Source organism: Prionailurus viverrinus, chromosome D3, assembly GCF_022837055.1.
Source record: "Prionailurus viverrinus isolate Anna chromosome D3, UM_Priviv_1.0, whole genome shotgun sequence".
Lineage (NCBI taxonomy): Eukaryota > Metazoa > Chordata > Mammalia > Carnivora > Felidae > Prionailurus > Prionailurus viverrinus.
This window is the reverse complement of record NC_062572.1, coordinates 23962555-23986454: the sequence shown is the minus strand read 5'-3', so window position 1 is coordinate 23986454 and position 23900 is coordinate 23962555. Positions and strand designations below refer to the sequence as shown.

The 23900-nt window shown below is 38.5% G+C and overlaps 1 protein-coding gene across 9 annotated transcripts in view; it reads left to right on the top strand.

Moving 5' to 3' along the window:
* The window catches only part of MTMR3 (myotubularin related protein 3), a 150725-nt gene that overhangs the window by 93597 nt on the left and 33228 nt on the right, over positions 1-23900 (top strand). For 7 of the 9 annotated variants that reach the window (XM_047827191.1, XM_047827192.1, XM_047827195.1 and 4 more), the window contains 4 exons: positions 8672-8761; positions 9167-9283; positions 17468-17550; positions 19728-19894. In XM_047827191.1, the coding sequence (XP_047683147.1) occupies positions 8672-8761; positions 9167-9283; positions 17468-17550; positions 19728-19894 (457 nt within the window). Of the gene's footprint in view, positions 1-8671; positions 8762-9166; positions 9284-17467; positions 17551-19727; positions 19895-23900 lie in introns of those variants that run through there. The other 2 variants (XM_047827196.1, XM_047827197.1) reach the window with 2 other exon arrangements.

The window sequence follows — 23900 nt, the reverse complement described above, 5'->3', positions numbered from 1 at the left end:
ATATATCCTATATCCAAACACAGATGAACTTTTAATATTGTTTCTCTAGACTACATTTTATTTTATTGGTTTTCCCACAGAGTTTTTAATGAATTGAAAATGTGTTTGCATAATATTTATATGGTATGTATGCCAATGCTAATGAATAGCAAATGACAGTCTTATAAAAGCAGCTGTGTTCTGTACTGAGGGGTTGTCCTTTTTTGTATACCACCACATAGCTAGCAACAGTGTGGTCCTGATCCTGATGCTGTAGGGTCTCTGTTGGTGCCCTGTGGATAGTCTTCTGGTGTACTCTGGGGATGCTTTTGTGTGCTGTAGTTGGGGAGCAGTATGGCCATGTGTCTTTTTTTTTTTTTTTTTTTTTTTAATTTCTCGTGAAGTAACATTGTAGTAAGTTTTTACAAATACTAATTTATAATTCTACTACCGGTACCCATGGTTGTATTCCTAACTAGTTCATGTCCACATGTATATTGTATATAGTTAGAATTAAGGCATAATTAAATTTCTATTTTACTTATTTCACTAAAGGAATTAAACATTTTCCCATGTTAATTCATTGGATTCCTGATGTTCATTTTACTAGCTATGTAACATTTTACAAGTTGCTGAACCATTGATTTAATTAATAATTGATCTATTGTTTTAGCATTTAGGTTGTTACATGCTTAATCCTTACTATTATTATTTTTTAATGTTTATTTTGGGGGAGAGAGAGAACATGAGGAGGGGAGGGGCAGAGAGAGAGATGGAGAGTGAGAATCCCAAGCAGGCTCTGCACTGCCAGGGCAGAGCCCAGTGCGGGGCTCAGTCTCATGAACAGTGAGATCCTGATTTGAGCCGAAGTCAAGAATCACATGCTTAACTGACTGAACCACCCGGGCACTCCTTCCCTTGTTTAAATGTATACCTCTGTGCTGATTTAAGTTAGCATCTGCTCTCTTATCCGAGTAAAGATTCTTAAAGGAAATTGAAGTCTTTCTTGGGAGGTTAAACATTAGAAAAATATGTTTTCATGTTTTATTATGGAAAATCTCAAGAGGATAGTACAGTGAACCCTCCTATACGCATCAGTCCACTGTAGTAATCATTAATTCGTGGCCATTCTTGTTTCTTCTGACTCCCTCACTGTCAACTCTTTGGATTATTTTGAAACAAATCCCAAGCACTGTATCAGGAGAATTGTATTTTTTTAATGTTTATTATTTTATTTATTTATTTATTTATTTATTTGAGAGAGAGCGCGAGCCTGAGGGGGGTAGAGAGGGAGGGAGACACAGAATCTGAAGCAGGCTCCAGGCTCTGAGCTGTCAGCACAGCCCTATGTGGGACTCGAAATCATGAACCATGAAATCATGTCCTGAGCTGAAGTCGGTTGCTTAATGGACTGAGCCACCCAGGCACCCCAAGAGAAATTGTATTTTTGATGACCTTCAATACCAGTCTTTTTTTTTTTTTTTATGTTCATTTTTTTTTACAGAGAGAGAGAGGGGGAGGGAGGGAGGGAGGTGGGGGGAGGGCAGAGGATCTGAAGCAGGCTCTGTGCTCACAGCCATGAGCCAGCTGCAGGGCTTGAACCCATGAACTACAAGATCATGACCTGAGCCGAAACCAAGAATTGGACGCTCAACTGACTGAGCTACCTAGGCGCCCCTATCATCAGTTTTAAGAATAGTGACTAGAGGGGCACCTGGGTGGCTCAGTCAGTTAAGCTTCTGACTCTTGGTTTTGGCTCAAGGTATGATCTCACGGTTCATGAGTTTGAGTCCCATGTCTGGTTCTGTGCTTACAGTGCAGAGCCTGCTTGGGATTTTCTTACTCTCTCTCTCAAAAATAAACATTAAAGGAAAAAAAAAGAGAACAGTGACTGGAGGGGTGCCTGTGTGGCTCAGTCAGTTAAATACCTGACTCTTGGTTTTGGCTCAGGTCATGATCTTGCAGTTGGTGAGATTGAGCCCTGTATTGGGCTCTGTTCTGAGTGTGAAGTGTGCTTGGGATTCTCTCTCTCCCTCTCTGCCCTTCCCCAACTTGTGCTCTGTCTCTCCTAAATAAATAAACTGGGGGGAGGAATAGTGACTGGAATTGACAATGAGATAATTCCTTTCATTTTTACCTTTTGTCAGGTATTTCTACATATATTTCACTCTTAGCAGCAGATAGTTTTTCTTGTTATCCTGGAATGCTGTATATGAATTTAATAGGCATTTTGACTTGTCATCAGTGTCTACTCTCTGTGTTAAGTGTTTATCTGTAATGTTGACTTCCCTTTCAGGTGTTGATTTACCTCTCTTACCTGCATAAACCTGTAGCAAAAACTAGCCTGGAATTTTGGTGATTAATCACTTTTCAAGATTTTGTAGGTGGTCCCACTGACCTTATGGAACTGGTAGAAACTAAGAAGTGCCAGATTCCACAATTCCTGGTGTTCCTCAGTAATACTAGGAAATTGACCATGTGGAATACATGCCCCCTAATAGTAAGAAATTACTACTTACAGCCTAGGAGAAATTTGTTTGCAAGCCTCTTATGAGGTCAAGATTTGTCAGTGTGTTTCTTTCTTCTTCCCTTTTGTCTCCTTACTCTCAGTCATCTCAAATTTGACTTCCTTTTTTTACCCATTACTCTTAAAAACTATAATAAATTAGGCAGTTAATTCAGCTTACAGTTAGCCAAATAATTTTTTAATACCGTTCTTCTAGAAGAATGTCAGTGAGTAGTTTGTCCTAATGTTAATTAAGTTTTTGGTGATTAAATGCATGTTTAGGTACAAGGGGAAAATCGGCTCTAAAGCCTTACAGGTAATGTGAATTGAGACAGTCTTTTTAAAAAGAGCAATTATTTTATTTGACTATGAAAAATTATTACTTCATACCCTTATCTTGCTGACTTAATTCTCTGTCCTCTTATGTTTAAAATCATTCATTCCATTTTCAGTTTTCAGTAGCTACTTTGGTTATATACATTGGCATGGATCAGCACCCAAGTGAATGTGCCAGCAAGAATGGATTTGTAATGGCTTCTCAGTTTGGTTTGGTTTTTAGCTTGCTACTTTAATTCTGTGCTATTTAAAGGTCAGTAAAAAACAGGGTCTGGTAATCACTGGAAGAAATGAGTACCCTTGTAAAATGATCTTGAAGAGAATAAAAATTTAGGCCTATATATTTGTGTGAGTTAAAAAAGTTAATGTGGTACTGAGGAGGCATGTTTAAAGTGTACTTTTATGTAATAATTTTTAAAAGCATTGCTCCCTCATAGCATTTCCTACATATCGCCTGTTGGTTTATGAGAGAAATCTTCCTAAATTCAGGATTCCTCATAACTTTTCTCTTAGTTCTAAGTGTAAATAATACTCAGTGTTCTTTTAGTCAAGAGCTACCTTTTAAGAATGGAGCTAGAATTGGCTAAAAGAAAAAAAAAAGGTAAGACTTATAGAAAAATAAGTTCCTTTCAAGTATGACTTATTATTCCTTCACCTAGTCATTGACCTTGGAGGAAATGACTGAAGAGGAATAAAATGGAACAGATTGACACAGAACTCTTTGTCTAACAAGTTTTTTGGTGTATATATAGGGGTGGAGTCATGTTACAAACCTTTGTATACCCTAAGTAATTATATTTTTAGAGACTCTAAGCTACATGGTAGCTAAACCTTACTAAACCTTACTAAAATATACCATCTTCATTAAGCCTTTCTTTGCTATAAGAAACTGAATAGAGGGGTGCCTAGGTGGCTCAGTTGGTTAAGCATCTGACTTCAGCTCAGGTCATGATCTCACAGTTCTGCTTGGGGCTCTGTGCTGAGAACTTGGAGCCTGCTTTGGATCCCACCCCCGGTCTCTGCCTCTCCCCCTGCTCATGTACATGTATACACACACACACACACACACACACACACACACACTCTCTCTCTCTCTCTCTCTCTCTCTCTCTCTCTTTCTCTCTCTCTCTTTAAATAAATATGCTTAAAAGTTAAAAAAAAACCCCAGCTTAATGTTAACATAAACATTTTTGATGAAAAATAACTTTTTTTGTCCTCTAGAAATAGCGTAAAGAGGCATTATTTTTACAATTTTTACAAATCTCTTTAATGTTTGGCTTGGTGTATGTTTGCTACATCTTCATATCTACTTCTGCATTTAATTTGTTAAAATATGTTGTTGGAAAAAAATGTGTTGAAATATATATGAAGTAAATCCAGCCTCACACAAATATGTAGTTAGAAGAATATTTTAGTAGTTTTTCTGTCTGGAAAATATTGTGTGTATTCTTCTGTTATATTATACCAAAACTTGACATATAATACTTCTTTAAAGATAAGGGGTACCTGGGTGGCTCAGTAGGTTAAATGACTGACTCTTGATTTCAGCTCGGGTCATGATCTCATGGTTTGTGAGATTGAGCCCCTCGTCAGGCTCTGTGCTGACAGCATGCAGCCTGCTTGGGATTTTCTCTCGCTCTTTCTCTCTGCCCCTCCCTGTTCTCTCTTTCAAAAAGGAATAAATCTTAAAAAAAAAAAAAAAAAAAGAAGCTTATAATTGGTTGCTATGTGGAATCTGAAACCATATTAGTGAACTTTTTGTATTCTGTTACACTTAAAACAATTGGTCTGGGGCACCTGGGTGGCTCAGTCAGTTGAGCATCTGACTTTGACTCAGGTCATGATCTCATGATTCATGAGTTCTAGTAGCCCTGCATTGGGCTCTCTGCTGTCAGTACGGAGCCTGCTTTGGATCCTCTGTGTTCCTCTTTCTCTGTGCCTCCCCCACTCATTCTCTCTCTCTCTCTCTCTCTCTCTCTCTCTTTCAAAGATAGATAAACATTTAAAAAAATTGGTCTATCTTGCACTTATTTTTTGATGTTTTATTTATTTATAAAATGGTAATATTTAATGAAAAAACTGGTTCAGCTTGTAACTGAAACAGTTGCACAGATGCTTTACATCAAGACAGCCATAATACATCAGTATGTGGCAGAAGTATTTGATGTTATTTCCTGTATAAAAAAGACTTATTTGGGGCGCCTGGGTGGCGCAGTCGGTTACGCGTCCGACTTCAGCCAGGTCACGATCTCGCGGTCCATGAGTTCGAGCCCCGCGTCAGGCTCTGGGCTGATGGCTCAGAGCCTGGAGCCTGTTTCCGATTCTGTGTCTCCCTCTCTCTCTGTCCCTCCCCCGTTCATACTTTGTCTCTCTCTGTCCCAAAAATAAAATAAACGTTGAAAAAAAAAATTAAAAAAGACTTATTTGAAGGGTCAAGATTTAATAAAATGTTACCATTCCCTCCCCCCCCCCCCCCCCGCTTTATCAAGGATATTCTAAGTGAAATTGATGTCACTACTTTGATTATACTAAGATGCCATTAGTTTTATCTACTAATTCTTTTTGTATTGTTAGTTAAAATGTTAATACAGTGGATAAAGGCAGGTAATGTTTTAATATTATTGTGAAGGTGGTTTTGACCTCATAGAGCCCCTGATAGGGTCTCAGAATCTACAGACCTAACTTTGAGAGCCTCACTAGTAGTGTTATTGTTATATGATTAAGATTGCTAATTAGGTAAAACCTTCAGTGTTATTTATAGGTAGGATTTTTTTTTCCTCTTTGAGAATAAAGAATTGTTGGAATTGGGTTAAGAAGCGCATGCAGAACTGTCTCCTAACTGATGGTTATAATACTTAGTGCTGTCAGAAGAACATGATATGGCTTTTGCTCTTGTAAAATGTGCTGTATATGTAGATTTTATAATAACTTGTAGTTGGGGAAAAACTGAGAGCTTTCCCCCTACAGTCAGGAACAAGACAGGGATGTCCACTCGCCACTGTCACTCAACATAGTATTGGAAGTCTTAGCCTCAGCAATCAGACAACACAAAGAAATAAAAGGCATATAGATTGGCCAGGAGGAGGTCAAACTTGCACTCTTCGCAGATGACATGATACTCTATATGGAAAACCCAAAAGATTCCACCAAAAAACTGCTAGAACTGATGTATGAATTCAGCAAAGTCGCAGGATATAAAATCAATGCACAGAAATCAGTTGCATTCCTATACGTCAGTAATGAAGCAACAGAAAGAGAAATCAAGGAATCGATCCCATTTACAATTGCATCAAAAACCATAAAATATCTAGGAATAAATCTAACCAAAGAGGTGAAAAATCTATACACTAAAACCTATAGAAAGCTTATGGAAGAAGTTGAAGAAGACACACACAAAAAAATGGGAAAAGATTCCATGCTCCTGGATAGGAAGAACAAATATTGTTAAAAATGCCAATACTACCCAAAGCAATCTACATACTCAATGCAATACCTATCAAAGTAACACCAGCATTCTTCACAGAGCTAGAACAAACCTAAAATTTGTATGGAACCAGAAAAGACTCCAAATAGCCAAAGCAATCTGGAAAAAGAAAACCAAAGCCGGAGGCATCACAATACTGGACTTCAAGCTGTATTACAAAGCCGTAATCATTAAGACAGTATGGTACCGGCACAAGAACAGACATTCAGATCAATGGAACGGAAGAGAGAACCCAGAAATGGACCCACAAATGTATGGCCAACTAATCTTTGACAAAGCAGGAAAGAATATCCAATGGAATAAAGACAGTCTCTTCAGCAAGTGGTGCTGGGAAAACTGGACAGCGACATGCAGAACAATGACCCTGGACCACTTTCTTACACCATACACAAAAATAAACTCAAAATGGATGAAAGACCTCAATGTATGACAGGAAGCCATCAAAATCCTTGAGGAGAAAGCAGGCAAAAACCTCTTTGATCTTGGCCGCAGCAACTTCTTACTCAACACGTCTCTGGAGGCAAGGGAAACAAAAGCAAAAATGAACTACTGGGACCTCATCAAAATAAAAAGCTTCTACACAGCGAAGGAAACAATCAGCAAAACTAAAAGGCAACCGACGGAATGGGAGAAGATATTTGCAAACGACGTATCAGATAAAGGGTTGGTATCCAAAATCTATAGAGAACTTATCAAACTCAACACCCAAAAAACAAATAACCCAGTGAAGAAATGGGAAAAAGACATGAATAGACACTTCTCCAAGGAAGACATCCAGATGGCCAACTGACACATGAAAAAATGCTCAACATCACTCATCATCAGGGAAATACAAATCAAAACCACATTGAGATACTACCTCACACCTGTCAGAATGGCTAACATTAACAACTCAGGCAACAATAGATGTTGGCAAGGATGTTGAGATCTCTTTTGCACTGCTGGTGGGAATGCATACGTATGCAGCCACTCTGGAAAACAGTATAAAGGTTCCTCAAAAAGTTAAAAATAGAACTACCCTATGACCCAGCAGTTGCACTACTAGGTATTTATCCAAGGGATACGGGTATGCTGTTTCAAAGGGACACATGCACCCCAATGTTTATAGCAGCACTATCAGCAATAGCCAAAGTATGGAAAGAGCCTAAATGTCCATCGATGGATGAATGGATAAAGAAGATGTGGTATGTATGTACAATGGAGTATTACTTGGCAATCAAAAAGAATGAAATCTTGCCATTTGCACCTATGTGGATGGAACTAGAAGGTATTATGCTAAGCAAAATTAGTCAAAGACAAATATCACATGACTTCACTCATGAGAAATTTAAGGTAGAAAACAGATGAACACAAGGAAAGGGAGGGGTACAAAACATAAGAGACTCTTAAATATGGAGAACAAACTGAGGGTTCCTGGAGGGGTTGTGGGAGGGGGGATGGGCTAAATGGGTAAGGGGCATTAAGGAATCTACTCCTGAAATCATTGTTGCACTATAAGCTAACTAACTTGGATGTAAATTTAAAAAATTAAAAATAAACACCTAAAAAATAATTTGTAGTCAGACTTTCTAATGGATTGTTTCTCTTTTTCCTAAACTATAAAAATTCAAAATATAAGACTATTTTTAATACAAATTGTGATTAGTTCAAGTGCCACTGAGATTAGAAATTATTGGTTTTTTGGAAATTGTATTAATAGAAATAAATCTTTTTTGTAATATAAGGCAGATTAAGCTAGGGATAGTGGTTCACACATGTTTTCAGTTTGAAGATTTCAGTTCCTAAACTTAAATTTTTAAAGAGACATTTCCATTACGGAAATTTCACATCTAACAAAGGAGACATGTTGGTTTAGTGTGAACCCCTGCTTTACCCAAGTTTCATCAGTTAACCCTCATAGACAATCCCGTTTCAGTTAATTCCCACTCACTTCCTTCCTAATTATAGGCCACTTCCTTCCTCTCCCTCTCCCAATTATTTTGAACCAAATTCTAGACATTACATTATTTCATTCTTAAGCAATTCAGGATGTAGCTTTCAAAAATAAGAATTTAACGTTATAACCTAAAGAGAAAAAACTATCTTGGTTTCTTACATGTAGTGTACTAACAACTTAATAGTGCTTAGTAAAAATGTTCTTAACCTCTTAGACTTTTTTTTTCCCCCATCTATAGTATATTCTCTGACTAGAGATGCCTAATATATTGGTTGGAACACTTTGGGGATGAATGCTTTTTCTTTGAGCTTTCTTCCTGTTCACCTTGGTCACTGGACTTTGATTGTGATTATGCTACTAGACATGGCAGAAAAATCAAATATGATTACTGGGAGCTCTGAAATTATTTAAAGGTTTTGGGCTTTTCCAGGATGAAGAGACTCGGCACAGCCTTGAGTGCATCCAGGCCAATCAGATCTTTCCCAGGAAGCAGCTGATCCGGGAGGATGAGAATCTTCAGGTAATTATAGGCCACTTTGATTATAAAATAAGTATCTAGCATCATAGTAACAATGTAGCTGAGCTAATGAATTGAAGTACTGCACTGTATAATTTTGTTTTTCCTTAAACCACACACAAGGTAGAAATGCAAGCTGGAAAACCTCTCTCCTTTTAGAAAGATGTATTTCCTGAGAATGCATTGTTTGACATGATCATCTCTGTCATTTCCTTCAGTAATGTTGAACTTGAATAACCAAGTATATTTGAATTATGTGGACATAACTCATCCTCTTTAGGTCCTTTATGTATTTACCATATTTTAAGTTTGAGTGATGGGTTTTATCATCCATTCACTCAACCCGTGCTTGAAGACTTTGCTTTAACTGTTTTAGAACTCTGAAAGGTTTCTTCTTCCATTTTGAAGGTTCCTTTTCTTGAACTTCATGGAGAAAGCACAGAGTATGTGGGCCGTGCTGAGGATGCCATCATTGCCCTTTCTAATTATAGACTTCACATCAAGTTCAAGGAGTCTCTTGTTAATGTAAGTGATTACTAACTATTTTTCCACTAAAGTAGATGGAGAAAGGAAGAATAAAAACTTGTTAATGTTCTCAAAAAGAGGAATGTTACACAGGGTTGAGTATGAAAACATTGTTTACTCTGCTTTTCTCTTACTGAATTTAGCACTTAGGGACACTAGGTTAACAAGCAACTCTTAGGCTTGATTTAAAATGTTACATGTAGTTGTCAGCTGAATTGTCCATTGTTTAGTAATACTGAGCAATCTGTACTAGGTAACGGTGTATCATTAACTTTATAAGGGTTCAAAGGCTGAATAGGTTTTTATTCTTCAGTCTTTAGTAGTTACCAATTGCCTGAGTTTAGATAATTTCCAGGACCTTAATGTCAAATAATGAGATGTATTTTGAGCTCAGTGTGGACTCTCATTATAGGATGAAGTTAACTCTAATGGCTGCTTAGTGGAAGAGCATAGATGTTAAATACAGTGTTTGTTTGCATAATGGACTATATTACTGAAGAAAATGAAGGCTCTCAGATCTCAAGAGTGCATTTACCCTTTTCAGTTATGAGGGTACTCTCTGATCTGGTTCTTCAATGCACTGCCATCATTAGTAGTTTTCAATGAATGTGCCTTTCACCACAAAGATACGAAAGTTCATGTACTTCCACCAAATGAGTGCCTTCTTCCTTTTTCATTTGGTAGTATTGTGGCTTTCTTTTTGCAGTTTGGTTCTACCGCAGAGAAATGTATTACGGCACTTTATAAGAGCTCAGGGCTTTACTTTCAGATTGTGTGTTTTGGTGTTCATTTTGGGATTCTTTGAAATCTGTCACTTATTTTACTCAGTGGTCCAAAAGTTCCCTGACTTCTTTGACACACTCTTTCCTTTGTAGAATGGCTGCCATTTTGTTTGTAATTGGCTTTTATTATTTATGTAGTATTTATTACTCTTTGTAGTTAAGCATTTATATCCTGAAGACATTATGGCCTGAATTCCTCTTGGCATCTAGATTTGGACTACAATCATAGCTATTAATGTTAGTTTTCTGTCCCATCAACTCAGAATACACATTGGGTTCATCAAGGAGAAAGGCATGCTGTGCATTCATACCCAGTAGCACTGTATTCAGAAGTGTCCATTTGGTACTGGGTGGCCATGATGGGGGGAACTGGATGGAAACTCCTATAAAATCCAAACAACCAGAAATTACCCACCAGCTACTGTGGAAGTAAGGACAGTAATAATTAGTATAACTGCCCAGTTTAATTTTGTGTTTAAATTCTGTTTATATGTTTGGAATTAATGAAATTGTAATTAAATTGCATGTGGGGAGGATATGGTTTCGGGTTTTTTGTTTGTTTTTTTTTTTGGCCATATAGTTTTCTCTCAACTTGGTTTATAGCCACGTATTTCAGAAGCTACTTGTAGATCTACTTGGGAATAGGGTCTGTTGGATAGAAAGTATAGATTTGACCATGTCATTTACTAGCCGAAAGCCCTTCAGCGTTTTACTTTTTCTAAGATGAAATTACTTAGCATGGTATCAGGCTAAGTGGTGTGATCCTTGGTGCCTAACTTTGGTTTCTTTCTTTTCCCTCTTCTTCCCTTTGCATTATTAGTAAAACCACCCTCCTTGAAATATTCAACCACACTTTACACCTCTGAGTTCTCTCACTTCTCTCCTGCTTGGGAGCTTCTCTTCATCTGTCAAAACCCAGTTTAGGTGGTAATTTCTGTGAAGCCTTTCTCAGTTTCCTCCCTGATGGTTTATTACCTTCACCTCTGGCTTCTTTGGTATCTCTAACACACCTTTACAACATTTATGAAATGTGTTGTAATTTTTTGGTTATTAAGAATCTAGCCTGTTTCCTGGTGCCATGGTATTCAGTAAATATTAAGTGATGTGAAGTTAGTATGGATTTGAAATGGATATTAGACCATTTTTAAACCCCTTTTGGGTTTAAAGCTCATTTAAAAACAATTTCTGTGTGAATAGGACTGTGTCATCATCATCTCTAACAGTGATGTTATGAGTATGAGTAGGCTCTTTACTGGAATCATTGGTCCCCCATTGTGATTGAGGTACAATGCTTAAGAAAACTTACTGTTCTTACTTTTGCCCCATTTCATCACCTAAAAGTGTTTTCTCAGCATAATAACCCACTAAGGCATAGAGCCTGCATGTCAATTAAAAATCCCGACAATGGCTTTGCACAGAGAAATAATGGTGCAAAAGTATTTTGGCATTGCAGTGATTTTAAACATTCAGATTGAGAGAGACCAGGATTTCTCCATACAAATAAATTAATCACGTCATAATAGTAAGCTTCCTAAAACCTGTGGTTACTCCAGAAAACAGTGGCTCTTCCTGCACTGGGTCCTGGGTGGAGTCCAGAGAGTTGGTGATGTTGCCCCTTCTCCTTTCCCTCTCTCCTTTCCTCTCTCAGCAGATAAGTATTTCAATAAAATAAATGAGGTCAAGAGACCCCCCCCCCCTTTAAGAGGTTATTATATCTAAATCAAACTTCAACTGTCAAAGCCCAATATGCCAGCATATATTGTGGCATGCCCTGGTTTGCATCATTTTGTATTCCTTTAAAATAACACATGTAGCACTTCAGAAAGGGACTTACCATCAAGTTTTAAGTAGCTACCTGATATCATATATTCTGTTTTAATTTCACAGCACTTTGAATAAAACCTTTTTGTAGATTTGGATGCCATAACATCATTACTTTATACATATTCACTGGGTATCAGGTTTCCAAGTCCTCGGGTAAACAACCTCTGTAGTAGAGTTCATTGCTGCCTTTAAGATATGAATTGCTCCCATTCTGTGCTTTTCCCAAACTGTATTTCTACATATGTACAGGTGTATTTCTTTGCTCAGCTAATTTATAAACAAGTAAGTTTTGAAGTGGAATTCATGAAAGTTTAAAACATTTTTTGTTGTGTAATTCAATAGACTGCCTCTCAATCTGCTGCTTCTGAAATCCCAGTAAGTAGCATGGGAATCCTAGGTGGTTTTTGCACCTGTGCTTTGGAACAAGTTGGTTTTGACTGTCCGATGTTCACCTTGCAAAGCAGCAAAATTTGTCCTCTCTGCATGAGTCCCTTCGCTACTTTTACTAGACAAAGTTCTAGTTGGCACACTGTGATGAGAACGATTTGTAGAGTGAGGATAAAGCCCCACAGTTTATACATAAACAGATGGGATTGTGACCTTCAAAAAATGTAAACTGAATTTCAATGAGGAATAATTTGTAAAATTTTCAAAAAGGACATTAAAACTTCTGTTTCCACCTGGTCTGTTAACGCTTCTTAGGAAAAATGTGAAATTGTAACAGCTGCAAGCACTTTCCTTAGCGTTTTTTTCACATTTTTTCACATTTTAGTACAGCAAAAATCTTTATTCCCCAAGCATCAAAAGGAAGTTATTCTTAACAGTTAATGCACCTTGGTTGCAGCATTCGTGTGCCAGCAGAGATCTCTAAAACAGTACTGAAGAGTAGATTGTAAATATAAAAGGTGAGCAGTAAAGAGTTTGGGTCTTTAACTTGTGACAGTCTTCTTCTGACTGGTTTTTATAAAAGATTTAGGGCCCAGATATTCCACAGTTTATTACAGATTTTAGATTTTGACTTATTATTCTCACTCTGTGATTGCCTTTTTTTTTTTTTTTTAATCTTGAGAGAAAGACTGAGAATGCGAGCAGGGGTGGGGCGGAGGGAGGGAGGGAGGGAGGGAGGGAGAGAGAGAGAGAGAGAGAGAGAGAGAATGAATGAATGAATGAATGAATCCCAAACAGGGTCTGCACTGTCAGTGCAGAGCCGGACGTGGGGCTTGAACCCACAAACCGTGAGATCATGAAATCAAGAGTTAACCAACAGAGCCACCCAGGTACCTCTGTTCCTGCCATTTTTACTTCAAATGTATGTACAGGATTAGTACTTATCATTCACTCTATAAAAAGAGTATGCTTTTATTATTTTTTAAAAATGTTTATTTTTGAGAGAGAGAGTGTGAGCTGGGGAGGGACAGAGAGAGAGGGAGACAGAGAATCCAAAGCACGTTCCACACTGTCAGTGCAAAGCCCTGTGTGGGGCTCAAACTCACGAACTGTGAAATCATGACCTGTGCTGAAGTTGGACTCTAAACCTGCTGAGCCACCCAGGTGCCCCAGTACATTGTTTGTAAAAGGTAGAAATTATCCCAGTTTTAAATTCTGGTGCTTAAAAATAATGTACACGTGCATGCATTCACGCACACGTGTGCGCACACACACACACCCAGAATGAAATAAACATACTAGGTTATGATGACATAAAATTCCCTCTGGAATGAGACAGTACTGTGGGTCTTTAATACTGTGCATGTTTATTAAATTTTTAACTGCTGCTCTCCTGCTTTTTTGGATTGATGCTCTTACGAATTTTGGTGTCTGTGATGTAACTGTTGGCCTTTTGAGGAATTAACAGCACTGAGTGTGTTTGGTGTCTTGTTTTGAGCATGAGTTTGGTGGAGTTTATAAGTGGAAACGCACTGTAAAGGAAGACAGAATTACCTGTCACGTAGAAGGTAGAGGAGAAGGAAGCAAAAAGAAAACGAGTTGCCACAAAACACTGAAATCAGTAGGTTAGGGAGAATTTGAATTAGATTCTTCCTACTCTTCCATGGATAGAACTGTCCCCAAATCATCTTGGTTTAAATTCTGTTTTCTTCTTAAAGGTCTTTGATGGAAAGACCACTTAATTCTGAAAGAAATATTAAAGTAGAACTCCTACAGAAAGGAGAGAGAATCTCAGTGGAAGAAAGAAAGGTGCACCATTATAATGGAAGGAGCCTGCGCTAGAGGACAGACATGGTTTTCTGGTCCTGACTTTGCCTCTAGCTTCTAGTATAGAGGCTTAACCTCCCTGGGCTGTAAAATGGCCTAGAATTGAATGACATAGATTCAGTGACATAGAATTCAGTGGCACTGATGAGAATCTGTAATTGTTTGCTGATGGGGTTGAACATTGGGTGTTTCTGGTTACAGAAATGGTAAGAGATCGTTTTTGATGTATAAGGAGAATTCAGAAACCTAAAGCAATGGAGTAGGCCTTTAAAAAAAGTAGAGACCTTATATGTTTTGTTTGGGTGTATGAAGAGGAAAAGAAGGCCTCTTCCACCTTTTTAGAAGAGGAAGCAGTCTTGATGGGGATTGGGGTAGAAATGAGAAGAAAAAAGGGAAATGTTCATTTGATATAAAATCAGGTATTTCTCTCTTATGTCTCTCTTATTGCTGCATATTAAACTTCCCTGCATGTGACAATCTGCATGAGCATTAAAATCTGCTGTTTTCCATATCTATGACTTGAGTACACATGGTTGTTTCTGTTGATTTGCCAGGTAGATCTGCATACTAGCGTCTGGTATTTATACCCTTCTTCCTTAAATTTGCAATGTGAAAAATGTGTAAAAATTTGCATATCGAATGCATTTTAGGTAGTGAATATTTCACATGCTGTGAGGTATTTCATTATTCTGGAAGTCTGGACCCAGGCCCTTGGGGTCTCAGACAATAGTAGGGGATGTCAAGCTTACCTCTTCTTTGTAGCACAGTAGCTTAGGCTGGTCCAGTCCCTCTAGCAGCTGCTAATAGCATTAGTTGGTTTTCAGATTTTATGGTTATAAGGAGAGGTGATTGAGAGGGACCTGGGATTCAGGTGACTGCTCAGAGATCTGTCTCTCCAAATCAGTGGATTTTTAAAGCTCACTTTTACTCCACTCTAGGCTCTTTGTATTCCCTCTGCCTGGGACTTGCTAAGTTGTGACCATCTGATGTTCAGAAAACAGGAAGTTTGGAAACTTGTCCGAGGAAATTAGGAAGCAAGCAAAATTTTAGTTGGTAAAATTTTAGAAAATTGAAATTAGAATTCTTAATTGCCATTCTGGCAGCCACTTTTGGGAAGGGAGGAAGAAGGGAAATGAGGGTACATTTAAAAACAACAACAACAAAGCAATATGAGTCTCTTACAGGCCAAAGGACTGGCCTGGAAACAAATCAGCATTGTCTTCCATTCTCTATCTTCTTAATCTACTATTCTTCACAATTCTTGATAGTTTATCCCTACTGATTGGTATATATTGTTGTTTTTTCCTTCTGAGATGTACACGTCTTAAAAAAATTTTTAGCCGCATCACCTGCTGTTTCTGTAGCACCTTGTGGTTAAGGACTTAAAAACAGAGGGCCAGAGCTGCTTTTTTTATCAGAACACAGGCAAGATTTCTTCCCTTACCCTCAGTCCTATCACAAGTATAAGGACATTTTGTAGATTATAGACTTAGAACTAAGGAAGAAGGCTCTAGTTCTGAGAAACTTCCAGTCATTATCTGTATAATATTATTTTGCTTTCTTCTCTTTTTTAATCCCTGCCCCAGTTTCTGTTTCTGGTCTCAGACATCCAGCACTGGGCTTCTTTTTGATCCTGACATCATCGTCCTGAGAGGTTGCTGATTCTGGCAACTGCATGGTGGGGCAGGGTTTGCAGGAAGCCTGTTTCTGAAACTGGCTTAGCTAATATGAGGGCTACCCTGTGCAGGCATCACTTTCTTGTTTCTGTATTGGAGGAGAGTGCCCTCCTCTTTTTATGCTACACATGAATTGTTGGAATGCTACTTGCAATTCCCAGAGCTACATTTTGGCTGGGCATGATACAGTGTAAGAGACAGTGGTCTTACACCTTCTTCAAGGAATGAGTGTATCCACAATTATTTTACCAGGCTCTCTTTAGAAGTTTTGGAGGGGCGCCTGGTTGGCTCAGTTGGTTAAGTGTCCAACACTCACTCATTCACTCTCTCATTCACTCTCTCTCTCTCTCTCTCTTTTAAAAAATTTTTAAAATGTTTATTTTTAAGAGTGAGAAAGAGGGCGTGTGGGCAAGGGAGGGAGGGGAAGAGAGAGGGAGACCAAGGGTCTGAAGCTGACTCTATGCTGACAGCAGAGAGCCTGGGGGGTCGAACTCATGAACTGTGAGATCATGACCTGAACTGAAGTCAGATGCTTAACCGGCTGAGCCACCCAGGCTCCCCAAGCATCTGACTCTTGATTTCAGCTTGGGTCATGATCTCCTGGTTCATGTGATTGAGCCCCACGTCAGGCTCTGTTCTGATGGCATGGAGCCTACTTGAGATGCTCTCCCCCCTCCCCCACTTGAGTCAGTCTCTCTCTCTCTCTCTCTCTCTCTCTCTCTCTCTCTCTCTCTCTCTCTCAAAATAAATGGATAAACATCTAAAAAAAAAAAAAAACCAGCATTCATATATAGAAGTTTTGGAAATTGTTTTTTGAAACCAGGGGTAGAGTCAAGGTGAATTGAGCAAGAGGGAGGAATCTTACATCAACTTGAGGATCTGTCACCTTGTTCAAATGCTTTCTCTATCTGCCTCTCTTCTCCCATCCCTCTCCACTATTGTACTTCTTTGTTCAGTAGAGTCTGTTCACCATATTGTCAGGGGAGAGAACCATTCCATCTTGTTCATACTTCAAACCCCACTCAGCTCCTCTGGTCTTTTGAAGCAAATTAGACCTCACTGGTTTTAGGACCTTTGACCACTGTGTGGACTGCTCCCTGCACTTTGATACCTGTGGGTCTCTTCTGCTTATCAGAGAGCCTGACAAGCAGCTACATCTTTTCTGTGCAGCTTGCAGGCAGTTGAGATCTCCAGTCTTTTTCAGGATGCTCCTTTGCTGACACAAAGCCACAAGCCCACTTGTCATTTGGGGCCAGTAAGTATAGTCCCATTGTCACCTTGATCTGCACTTCTTTTCTGTAAATAAGATTACCATTCTGGTTCCCGTCAGCTTCTTTGCCATTGCAAATCACAGCTAGTTATAGTGTATAAAGTAGTACTTGGAGAGATTGTGAGTTTGATGCTTGAGAGATGACATATTTCCTTGTTCTTCCAGAGATGGTGCCTTCTCTTTATTCGTTGTCTTCATGCTCAGACATGACTTGAGGCTGTTAATTTAGAGGAAAAGAAAGGGAAACCCTAGTTCACTCCATAGTAAATCACTTGAATACTAATGGGACAGATAAATTTGCAGTTCTGCTTGCTGTCTTCCCCTGTAGAGCTTTTGAATCTTTCTTGTTCGACCCACTGAGGGAACTACAGGGTCAATGCCTTCTTGACTAAGGGGAATTCATATTTTTAAATTGCAGGTTCCATTACAGCTTATAGAAAGTGTTGAATGCCGAGATATATTTCAGCTTCATTTGACTTGCAAAGACTGCAAAGTTATCAGGTATGTGATATATTTATGCTGCTATTTAGTGTGGAAAAATATGTATTTTTAAAAAATTTTTTATTATTATTGAGAGACAAAGAGTGTGAGCAGGGGAGGGGCAGAGAGAGAGGGAGACACAGAATCTGAAGCAGGCTCCAGGCTCTGAGCTGTCGGCACAGAGCCCTACGCGGGGCTCGAACTCACAAACCGTGAGATCATGACCTGAGCTGAAGCCGGACGCTTAACCGACTAAGCCACCCAGGTGCCCCCAAAATATGTATTTTTAAAAGAATAGATCTCTGGTTTGGTAACAGAAGAATAGCTTTTGAGGGTCAGCCTTGTTAGGAATATTTTCTGAGTAGTTAGTGCCTGAAATATTTTATCTTTAGGCTACTTTGCTATTTGAAAAGTGTTTTTTAAATTTTTTATTTGGAAATTATTTCAAATTTACAAAAAAAAGTGCAACAATAAAATATTACAAAAACACTGATTTTAACATTTTACCCCATTTGCTTTATTATTTACAGGGGCTGTGTTGTGTGTGTGTGTGTGTGTGTGTGTGTGTGTGTGTGTGTGTGTGTTTCTTTTCTAGACAATTTGAAAGTAAATTACATGATCCTGGCTTTTCATCCTGAAATACTTTGATGTGCTTTCCTAAGAATAGGGATATTTTCTTACATAACCATGTTGTCATTATCAACTTCACAACTTTACACTCATAATACTTTTATCCAGTCTGCTATCCATGTTCCAGTTTTGTCACTTGACCTAATAATGCCCTTTCCAGCATTCCTCATTCAGAATAGGGTCCATGCAAGGTCAGGTATTACATTAATTGCCATGATTCTGTAGCCTTATTTAATCTGAAGCATTTTTCTCCATCTCTTTGTCTTTGATGATATTCACACTGTAAAGAATATAATCTTTTATTTTAATAGAATTTTTCTCATTTTGTGTCTGTCCAGTGTTTCCTTATGATTAAATTGAGGTGGTGTATTTTCAGCTGCAATACTGTATGTGTGAGGTTGTGTCTTTTTCAGGGTACTCTATTGAATCTGTTGGCAAACGGTGTCCATCTGTCTCTATTGCTGATGTCAATTTTGATCTGTCTTGTCAAGATGTCCCCTGCTTTCTGTATAATTCCTACATTTTCTCCTTTGCAACTGATAAACAGTCTGTGGGAGAAACTTTAAGACAATGAAAATATCCTGCTTCTCATCAAATTTCTTCATAGATTTAGCATCCATTATGGTTTTGATCTGATGTTGTCTTTACTATAATGGTTGCAAAATGATGCCTGAAATGTGTTTTTAAATTTAGTAGCTCTAGAAGTTCTAAATGCCGCAAGTTTTTAGTTTATCTCTTTGATTAACTTTGGAGTGCCAGTAAATGTTGTGTGTTGACATACTGATGAGCCACATTGATTGGGATGGGGGAGAGGTTTACGGGGGACTCCTTGGTTTTAAGGTAAATAAGTTCCTTTGTAGCCATTGAGATTTGGCTTGCTTTTCATAGGTACTGACTACAACTTGTTTATTAATTACTCAATTTTGAACACTGTTGGCATTTAAAAAGGTGAAGTATTTTTTGCCCTAATTATTTTAATCTGTATGTACTGAAAATTGCAATTGACAGTAGAATTGTTTGATTACATGGTTACAGCTGAAAGTTTCAGTGTAATGTATCTTATTTTGGATGTACAATTACTGATTTATTCTAATGGCTGAGTAGACAGATTTGAACTTATCTGACTGGCCAAAAGTTGCACTGTGATTTATTTTTGAGCTTGGCCTAATAGGTTATAACAACAAAATGAACATTCTCTAAACCTATTTCTTGACAACCATAAAGCTTTGGTGGAAGATACAGAAGAAGGAAACCTTACTCATGGAAGAGAAAACTGCCATTTTACTTTAATAATTACCATTAATCAATCTTAAGCATTTAATTAGTCTAAAAAATAAGTTTTCCACATGTCCATTTTTTTTTCCTTTTTGACATTTTGTACCATTGGCTAAAATTTGTTGGACCTGTAGTTATTACAAATGATAAACATGTGAAACATGACCTCTGATGCTTTTCTTGACCGTAGCTGTCACTGCACTGGGAGTTAGGTACTCTTGAAATGTTGGCTTCCCTTATTGATATTGTCAGCTGTCTTCTAATTACATCCATATTTGTTTGGCTTTACAAAGGTGTCAGTTCTCAACCTTTGAGCAGTGTCAAGAGTGGCTTAAGAGACTAAACAATGCAATCCGACCACCTGCTAAAATAGAAGATCTCTTCTCATTTGCATACCATGCTTGGTGCATGGAGGTCTACGCCAGTGAAAAAGAACAACATGGAGACCTGTGCAGACCAGGTAGACCTTTCTAAAATGTAAAAATGGTGGTTCTATTACTGTTTGAGGTACCCTTAACATGAAATGGGACTCCTAAGCATTCATGTATTGAATCAGTGTATATTTATGGAGCACCTAAGCATTTGTGCATCATTCTTCTAAGATAAATAGAACATGTTTCCTGCCTTTTAGGGGAAAGGAAGAACACATCACAATCTGCTGGGGCTAAAATACACACACACACACACACACACACACACACACACACACACACACACAGAGTAAGGTTTAATGGGTGTTGTAAGAAGCCTAATGGAAGGGAGCCATGAATCATATGCACATTCCCAAATGTGAAGACTTCACGTTCATGGTGGCTTTTGAGGTAGAATAAGGGTTCATTGAAGGTAGAAGGGTTCATTGAGTAGAGAAAGAGGAAAAGTGTTGGAACTAGTAGCATGAACAAAGGTCCAGAAGTGTGTGACATTAGGGCTCAGAGTAATGGCATACAAAATGGCCTTTCACTATCTTCTTATTTTCTTTTTTTTAAAAAGGTTTGTTTATTTATTTTGATGGGAGGTGGGCAGAGAGAGAGGCAGAAAGAATCCCAAGCAAGCTCTGTGCTCTCAGCACAGAGCCCGACATGGGGCTCGATTTCACAAAGTATGAGATCATGATGAGCCAAAATCAAGAGTTGGATGCTTAACCAATTGAGCCACCCAGGCATCTGTATCTTCTTGTTTTCAAGTCATACATTTTCCTATTGTTACCCCTTTCATCTCATAGATGAAACAGAGGTCCAGAGAGGCCGGATGACTTCCTTCAGGACAAATACAGAAGCTGAGCCTGTGCTGGAGCCTAGGCCTTCTAATTTCACAGATCTTTGTCCTACTCTTTCTCACTCAGAAATGGCTTGGATCAAGTTCATGTTATTCCTTTGCATGTAGTTGTCTGTAAACTTTATGTTGCCATAAATGAACTTTGCTGGTCCAACACTCAATCTTTAGTGTGTCAAGCCTGGAAGCAAAGTCTTGGATTTCTAAACAGTGAAAAGTTGTGAGCCTCCTTCCAATAAAGTTTCCTCTTGGGACTTTTTTCTTTAAACCTCAGTTTTTAATCCTGAATTTTTGATCTTAACAGTTTTGCCCTGAGTCATTTTAAACATTTGAGGCTAATCTAGCTTTGCTTGCATTACTTTGTTTCCTGGCTCACTCACTGGTTGAAAATTTTGGTTCATAATTAAAATACAGCATAAGCATCATCTTATTTTTAAAGATGCTTTGATGTATACTTTTGTTTGACCCTTATGACCTCGTCAAACAGGCAGGATAGCCTGGTGTTTCTGTTTTGGGAGCCAAAGAAATGAGACTCAGAGGTAAAACCTGTTGCTAAGTCCCACCGTCAGTCAGTGACAGAGCTAGTACCTAAACCCAGTTCTCAGCTATTGAGAGTTGACTGGGGGAAAGTTCTGTGGATGTGGAGATGAAAAACTGGTACCTGCCCTCATGGAGCCTGAAGGAAAACATCAGGAATCCAAGCTGCTCATGAGCCTGGTCGGGCCATTGGAGCTCATAGTCAGCCATAAGAGTCCACACCATCCTTGGATATTGGAATGTCCTTAGACTGTCTCTCACTTCACTCCTTTATCCGTTGCATCTTTTTCTTTTTCCTTCTTTATTGAGAAGCCATTGTATTTTTGTTGTTGTTGTTCTTTATGGCTTTTGTCAAGGTTTTTTTCTTAAAGATAAAATTTACCTACAGGGAAATGCACAGATCTTACATGTATATTTGCTGAATTTTTAACCACTGTATCTTATCAAATTTTTACTCTCAGGGCACCTGGGTGGCTCAGTTGGTTAAGCGTCTCTTGATTTTGGCTCAGGTCATGATCTCTTGGGTGGGAGATTGAGCTCCATTGGGCTCTGCACTGGGCGTGGAGCCTGCTTAAGATTCTCTTTCCCTCTTTCCTGCTTGTGTTCCCTCCCTCCCTCCCTCCCTCCCTCTCTGTCTCTCAAAAAAATGTATTTTTTTAGTCTCTACCATTTCCTAGGATAATGAAGTTAGTGAGTATATCTTGCTGCACATTATGTTATATAAGAACTTCAGTTGTTTAAGACTCCTAATTCTAAAGGGCATTTCCCTAGTTTTAGGTTGGTTAGTCAACAGGGCTTGTTTTATTCTCCTAATTTGTTTTCTCACAACTACAGACTGAAAATTCCTCATCTCTTTAGATGGTTCTTTATTCCCTTGATAAAATTAGTTTCTTTTGGATTTGGGCCATCTCTTAGGGTATTGCTAAGATGTGCTACATCAGAATTTCACCTTTTTTTTTTTTTTTTTAATGTTTATTTATTTGGAGAGACAGCGAAGTGGCAGGGAGGGGCAGAGAGAGAAAGAGGGAGAAAGAGAATCCCAAGCAGTCGCTGTGCTGTTAACACAGGGTTGGACATGGGGCTCGATATTATGAACCACAAGATCATGACCTGAGCTGAAATTAAGAGTTGGACGCTTAACTGACTGAGCCACTCAGGCATCCCAGAGCTTCACTCTTTTAATTATGGATTGCTTTGTCTTGAGCTGGGATGACTTGGGTCCCCAGACCCTTCCCTTTCTGATCTGGTATTCTTTGGCTACCAGAACATATAGATGTCTGTAGTATCCTCTGTCTTTTAATGAGTTTTTGATGAATGGAGGTATTTGGGGGGTAAAGTACTTATTTAAGAACTAGGAAACCTGAATTCAAATACATATATTTTACCATTTAATTAAAAAAATATTGGGGAAGCCATTTATCTTCTCTGTACTTTAATTTGCTTTGTTCTTCAAACTGAGACATTCCTGTTCTTCCTGTCCAAGTTGATCAGGGTATCCTGCACATCAGATCTATTATTGCTGGAGAGTTCAGTAAATATTTGAGTGCTTCCTATGTGCATACTTGTTAAAACATTTTGGAAACTGAATCTACAAGGTGATGCCATTGTAACTGATTGGTTGGAACTTACTCTGAGCGATGGTTGTATTTTGTTTCTTCGTCGTATATACAAATCCACACTAAGTTAACTTGCTGTCACAAGGAATCTTACTGTACTTGGTTTGAGTATGTGCATGTGTATGGCTTTTTCCTTTTTATATATTTTCACTATGGAGTACAGAGGGAAAACTTGCTCTTATGCAAAACACTGTGGTGGCATTTTTAAAGTCAGTCAACCTGGTTCTTCTGTCTCCACCCAATATTGTTGAGTGTTGATGGTGGCTACAACATTACTCACCAAATATGAGCATACCAGACAACCACATTCTTCTAAGTCATCTTTAGGGTGAGACAGCACTTGAGATATTTCAAAGTAATGCCTTTGTATAATCTGCTCCAACACATGAGATCATAAGCATGGATTCTGAAGGGTTGAAGTTATTAGTTTATTTAGTCTTTTAGTAGTTAATAAGGCCTTTTATGGATTCTTCTCTGCCTAGCCTGTTAAGAGTAGAATGTGTCAGGGAGGAGGGAAATGGGAAAATTGCATCATTACCTTGTATTTATATAAATCTTAGTTTCTGACTGTTGAAGCTGTTATAGTTAAACAAGCCACATTGTAGCCAAAGCTCTGAGTCTTAGTCAGCTTTGGAAGAAGTCTCAACATTGTTATTGGAAGTTTACCTGTGAAACTTGCAAAAGCCTTTGCAAAACTGTTGACTCCGCTCTTAGACCCATTGCAGACTCTAAAAAAGGAATGGATTAGAAGCTTAAAGCTTCTCTCCCATATGCTCAGTTTTCTTTTCTTCATTGTAGCAGCCTTCTTGGTGATAGTTCTGTACTTGAGCATTAGGCAGGAGTCCTGACAGATGATTGGGCAATTCATTTGTTAGTTTAGTAGCATCAGGCCCACCTTTCTGACCTCTCTTCTGTGAAATGCCCATTAAGCATTTTGTTTAACCATGAACAGCATAGGACTCTGGGTCTTACACTGTTGTGCAGCTGCCTGTTTCCTATAAAGCAAAAGCCCCTGCCAGCAGAGTCTGTCTACGTATTTGA